The 6000-nt window shown below is 47.8% G+C and overlaps 1 protein-coding gene across 1 annotated transcript in view; it reads left to right on the top strand.

Annotated features, from left to right (window-relative positions):
• Window positions 1-248: 248 nt before the first annotated feature.
• CCDC13 (coiled-coil domain containing 13) overlaps window positions 249-6000 on the top strand; it is a 29469-nt gene continuing 23717 nt past the window's right edge. Inside the window, exons 1-4 of the mRNA XM_082638169.1 lie at window positions 249-303; window positions 927-1153; window positions 3019-3167; window positions 5532-5674. Coding sequence (XP_082494295.1) covers window positions 933-1153; window positions 3019-3167; window positions 5532-5674 — 513 coding nt within the window. The 5' untranslated portion in view covers window positions 249-303; window positions 927-932. The remainder of the gene's footprint in view (window positions 304-926; window positions 1154-3018; window positions 3168-5531; window positions 5675-6000) is intronic.

The following is a 6000-nucleotide window of genomic DNA, read 5'->3' as shown; positions in this document are numbered from 1 at the left end:
TATGTTCCAGAAGCGGACCACTGGGCCAACTTTAAAGTCTCATACACAAGACGCCCTCATCCGTCAGCCCACCTCGCGTATGTACTTACCGCCTCAACCTAGACCATCCGCGCCTCTGTCCTTTTCAGAACTCCCGGAACTCCCGAACTCCCGGCGACCTCTTTGCTGCCGTAGGCTCGTGAGGACGTCACGCAGCGGCGTGGCTGGTTTCCCTGGTGACGGTTGCCGGGGCAGCGTAAGAAGGCGTCTGAAAGAGGTGCCCGGTCTGCTGCAGCCCAAGAAGGCAGCAGCGGAGTGACCACTGTAAGTGCGGTGGGGAAAAGTACAGAAGGGCCCGGGCTGGAGCTGGGGGAGCCGGCAGCCACCGGGTCCCTGGCCGGAGCCAGGGCTGCATACCTGTGTAAAGATTTATTGAGCTGTACACTCAGGACTTAACGCACTTTACTATATGTAAATTATAATTCAACCTAAAATTATACCTTAGTTAAAAACAGTAATGATGTCTGAGCCCCATTCCTAGGAATTAAGATTTTAAATGGTCCGGGGATGTGCCCCAGCATTTCTATATTTTAGGAACTCCTAGGAGATTCTAATGGTCAGCCAGAGTTGAGAGCCACTGTTTCTAGGGACAGGAAGGAGTGAACTGTTGAATCTGAGTGATGGGGGGAGTATTCTGATGCCATTCGAGGTCTGGTGGCACATTCAGGCATGCGAGGGTGTGTAGAGCTTAGCTCCTCTCAGCTTTGGCTTTCAGGGGACCTGAAGTGAGGGTGTGTCTTCCAAGCTTCCTCATGCACACATGAAAAGATAAGCAGCCAACTCCAGTCTTGGGGGTTGTAGACAGGGCTGACTATGTGCTGAGCACTCTTGGGAAAGGAGCAGTTCGTGGAGTTTGCTTAGGCTCAGGCTTCTTTTCCTACTCCAAGGGCAAGATGGCAGAGGATGAAGGCTCAGAGGACACCTTGAGGCTCCAGTTCAGGGCCATGCAGGAGATGCAGCACAGAAGGTTACAGAAACAGATGGAGAAACGGAAGGAAAAAGAACTTAGCCTCCAAAGCAGAGTTGATGACCAAAAAGAGCCCCTGGAGATCTCTGATGGCCTCAGCGTCCTCCAAGCCGGGGAGCAGAACTCAAAAACCAGCTTTGAGCAGAGGTAAATGCAAGTTTGGACTCTCCCAGGAGCACTGCAGGGAGGTAGGGAAGGTGGGGGAGAATGATTGCAGACAGTTCAACAGGCAGGTTGACCAGATGTGTGTTTATCAGCTGAGACCCAGAAGTTTTGACACAGAGATTGTTATTGAAGACTCTTGCATTGGATAAATGGACATAATTTGACCTGAAGTGTATTCAAAAACCACTTAAAGTCAAATGGAAAAATTGAAACTCATCAAGGTGTAGTTTATTCACTTGAATTTTCTTACGTAGTCTCTCTTTCGTGAAAAATGTGTTTTGGTTTTTGAGGAGCTGGTTGGCTGGCTCTGATGATTCACAGGTGATCACTACTCCAAACCTCAACTGGGACTGTTCTCCTGTGTCAATTTCCCTTCCCTGACACATAAAGACACATAAACATACCTGTCCTAAAGAAGCAGTTTATGGATTCCTTGCTTTTATATGGTTGGTGAAACAGTTGAAAGGAGTCCAGAATCTTCTCATTTTGCTTTAAATTTGCCAATGTCACACAGATGCATTGATTTATATTGGTTATTAGAAGCAGGAGTCTGGATTGAAACAAAATCGTTTGCTAGTCATTTTGCAAAAAAAAAAAAAAAATCACAGCAGTTGTTGAGCTATCTCTTTGCTTCTGGTTTCACCCAGAATCTATCTTCTCCATCTGCAAATTCTACTTTTCATGGTTTCTCGATTTTCACAATGTTCTACTGAAAAATGTTAATTAGGAAAAAATAAAGATTTCTCAATAATTGAAAAAATTCATATGGCTCCTAAATATTAGCTCTAAGTTAACCCCAGACCTATTCCCAAATGATCTTTCCCCAAGTCAGAGAAACTGGAATTTGTGGAGACTTGAGCTCTTGGTAGAATAACACCAACAATAATAATAGCTGTTAGTTAATAATTACTGTTATCTATAATATCTGTAACTTATTTACTTCCTGAGCAGCTGCCTCTATGGAGCTGGCTCCATGCCTAATGGTAGAAGTGATCACAGACCCACCAGTCACATATTTCTCATGTTTTAAAGTTCTAAAAAAAATGACCTGCAAGACAATTGTAATATACAAAACTAGCCACCTATTCTGATTTCCTATTGGGTTTACCTGAGACCCAGAGACCTGGTCTCAACTTAAGGCTTAGACAATTCCTCTTTCGTCTTCTAATATACATATGCAATTAAGGCTATAAATTTCCTTCTAAGTATCACTTTAGCTGCTGTTCGCAAGTTTTCATACATATTGCTTCTACAGTCAATCCGTTCTAAATGCTTCATAATACAAATTATGATTTCTTCCTAACCCATAAATAATTTAGGAGTGTGTGTATGTGTGTGTGTGTGTGTGTGTGTGTGTTTTTCAGTTCCAAGCATATGATGGGTTTGGAGTTCTGTGTTTTATTTTATTTTTGTTCTCTTTTTAGTATTGATTTCTAATTTTAGTCAATTGCCATTAAAGAAAATGGTCTGTGTAATGTCCATTATTTGGAATTTGCTAAGGTTGCCTTTGAAGCCTAAATTATAATACATCTTTATGCATGTTCCACGGATGCTGGAAAGGAGTATGAATTCTCTGGGTGGGGTTTTATATAGCTCTGTTGAATCCGTAGTAAACCATGTTGTTGAAAACTTCTTTCTCCTTTCACTGTGTGTGTGTGTCCTTAATAGCTCAGTTTTGAGAACAGTGTGTTAAAACTCTGCTCACTGAGATTCCCTTAATTTCTCATTCCTATTTTGTACAGACCAGTTCTTATCTCCACCCAGAGCCCAACCAGGTACAGCAAACGTGGGCTGTGGAGGCCTGACCCCTGCCCATCGGTTCCTGTGATTCTGCCTTTGCCTTGCAGGATGCTTGAAGACGAGATCGAACGGCTTCGGGATCAACTCAGGGAAACAGTGGATGAGAACGGGCGATTGTATAAGTTGCTGAAGGAGAGGGACTTTGAAATCAAACACCTCAAAAAGAAAATAGAAGAGGACAGATTTGCCTTCACAGGTAGCTCCACCGCGGTTGCGACAGCTTCTGCTCTGAAGTCCAGGTCGGCTGGCCCAGCTGCCATGGAGCCTACAGGGCAGGAAAAACAGCAGGTTCCAGAGGGCAGGTGCTCAAGAGACAGTGCAAGGTTCCGCTGTGCTCAAGCTTGTCCAGATGAATCCTGGAAATGAGGGAGAGGGGAGAGGAATGGAGCAGGCCAGGTAGGCCAGCATGCTGGGAAATGGAAGCACGAGAACAGCAGGGCAGAAGACGCATTCCAGGCAGTGTGGGTGACACCCCTGGGACTCATGACAAGAGTTCTCCGTGATGCTCGCTACGTGTTCGGTGGGCCAACGGCACCCATTCTATCTGGATGCTCTGGCTCAAACACTATCATGGACGTGAAAAAGCCCCAGTGGAAACAGGCATTTACTCTATACCACTTGCTGTTGCTGCTCCAGAAGGGTGGACAAGACAGGGGAGTTCGCCGTTCTGGGAGGACTTCCTGGGATCCAGCAGCATGTACAGTGGACCTTGGCCCTTCAGGTCGGAGTTGGACCTTGGTTCTGTTGCTGGAGACCTTGACCCTGTGGGTCTGTTAGGGACCTTGGCTTTGTGGGCCTGGAGATGACCTTAGCCCTGTGGGTGTGGGCTGGACATTGACCACTGACCCTGTGGTTATGAGCTAGACCTTGTTCTTACAGATCTGGTGGGGACCTTGGCCCTGATTGTCCTCTGCTCGATGTATGCCCGTTGAGCAATTCCCGGGTGGCTGACTGAGAAAGCACAAAGTCAGTGTCAACAATCACAGAGGGCATGATGCCTCACCTGGCATCTGCCAGAGCGTCTCTCTCTGCCTTTGCTAGTAAATGACTTTAAGAGTAGGTGCACCCAGAGGACCAGTGCTGAATTAAAAAGCAGGGGGAATCTGGTATCTTAAAGGCCCTTGGTAGCCTGTTGTGCTTCCCTCCATTCTTTGGCCTCTTCTGTCTAAAACAAAACCACACTGAAGAGAAGATAACACCTAACCTGGCTCAGGGTTCAGATGCGAAGGGGCAGCTTTTGCAAGGGTGTCGAGAAGTTGATGGGCTCCGGGGACAGCAGGAGATGCCTCCTCACCCCAGGAGACCTGGGAGACAGGGCCTGCTCCCTCTTCTCCAGCCTGCCCCACATCCTGTCTTCTGCTGCTTCTGCTGGCATGCTCATGGCCTCATCTGAGTGCCAGCCCTGAACCTCCCTCAAGACCTCTTAAATCCAGTTCTCACTCAGAAGTCCCCATTTCTGATTTCCAACTTCATGGTTTTTTTGGGGGGGGTTGTTTTTTTTGCGGTACGCGGGCCTCTCACAGCTGTGGCCTCTCCCGTTGCGGTGCACAGGCTCCGGACGCGCAGGCTCAGCGGCCATGGCTCACGGGCCCGGCCGCTCCACGGCATGTGGGATCTTCCCGGACCGGGGCACGAACCCGGGTCCCCTGCGTCGGCAGGCGGACTCTTAACCACTGTGCCACCAGAGAAGCCCCCAACTTCATGCTTTGAAGAGAAAAGTCGGACAGTCTCAGTTCATGTTTTTAAACCAGGCTACAGTGACAGGCTGCTGACAGCTGATGAACTGGTTTTCCTTTGGGTGGACTTTTAGTGTTTGCTTTAGTTTAGTTTTTCTATTTCTTTGTACAATTTTTTTAGTGATTACGCTAGTGCTTACAACACACATCACTTTTCATGGTCTACTTAGAATTAATATTTTACCACTTCAAGTGGAATGAAGAAACTTTACCACCATATAAGTCCCTTTACCCTCCCCCCTTATATTGCAGCTTTTATATGTATTATGTCTGTATATGTTGAACATCCCATCAGACTATGCTATCATATTTGCTTTCAACCATTATACGTTTTAAAAAACTGAAGGATGCAAAATAGTCTATTATATTTACCCAGATATTTTAGCATTTCTGTGCTTGCCCATTCACTGATGCCCCCATTATAATGGGGTTGCAGCTTCAAGAGTGGGGCTTGTCTGGAGACAGAGTTGGGAGAGAGCCCTGGCTCGCTCTTAGCCCCACTTCCTGCCCTTCGGACTAGAGAGGGCTTCTCTTAAACTTCTTTCTGATGTCTAGTTCCAGGATTTGTAATGCTTTTGGGTCCTGGGAGGAAAACATAACCAGAGAACTCACCACTGGACCATTTGTATTTCTAGGTTTGGTTTCCTTCCCCAGGTTCTTTCTCCTTTCTCCTGATGTGTCCTAATCCTCTTCAACAGACAGGAGGTGGCCGAGGGCAGCTACTCAGTTGCCCAAATCGCTGCTGGCCCAGGCCAGCAGCAGCAAGCCTGTTCAATGTGTGGGCCTGTGTTTTTAATTGATCTTACCGTTTTCCTTCATTTTAGGGACGGCTGGTATGACTGGGGATGTGACTGCCACCAAGATCGTTGAGCTGTCCAAAAAGAACCGGGTGCTGATGGCAGAGTCCGAGGGTGCGAAGACCAGAGTGAGGCAGCTGAGCAACCGCATCCAGGAGCTGGAGCAAGAGGTGAGGGGCCTCAGGCGCCCCTGCCCCGGCCTCCCCGTACCCCACGCCACTCCTCCAGAGAGGGAGCACACTTAGATGCTGTAGGTCCTTCCCAAGGACTGGTGGGTCAGTGTTTGCAGTGAGTCCCTCAGTCTCTGTCACATCCTGAGAGGGGAAAGTGTCGGGAAGCAAGGAGGACGCAGGCGGTGGAGAGAGAGCCTGACGTAGCAAGGAGGACGCAAGCTTGGAGCCTGACCACCTGGGTGTGAATCTCAGCTCCACTGCTGACTTGTGTTGTGACCTTGAGCCAGGTATAAGTTCTCTGTGCCTCAGTTTCCTCCACCTGT

The sequence above is a fragment of the Mesoplodon mirus genome (genome assembly GCF_964341445.2).
Source record: "Mesoplodon mirus genome assembly, chromosome: 12".
NCBI lineage: Eukaryota > Metazoa > Chordata > Mammalia > Artiodactyla > Ziphiidae > Mesoplodon > Mesoplodon mirus.
Note: the sequence above shows the minus strand (reverse complement) of the source record. Positions and strands in the feature narration are given on the sequence as shown.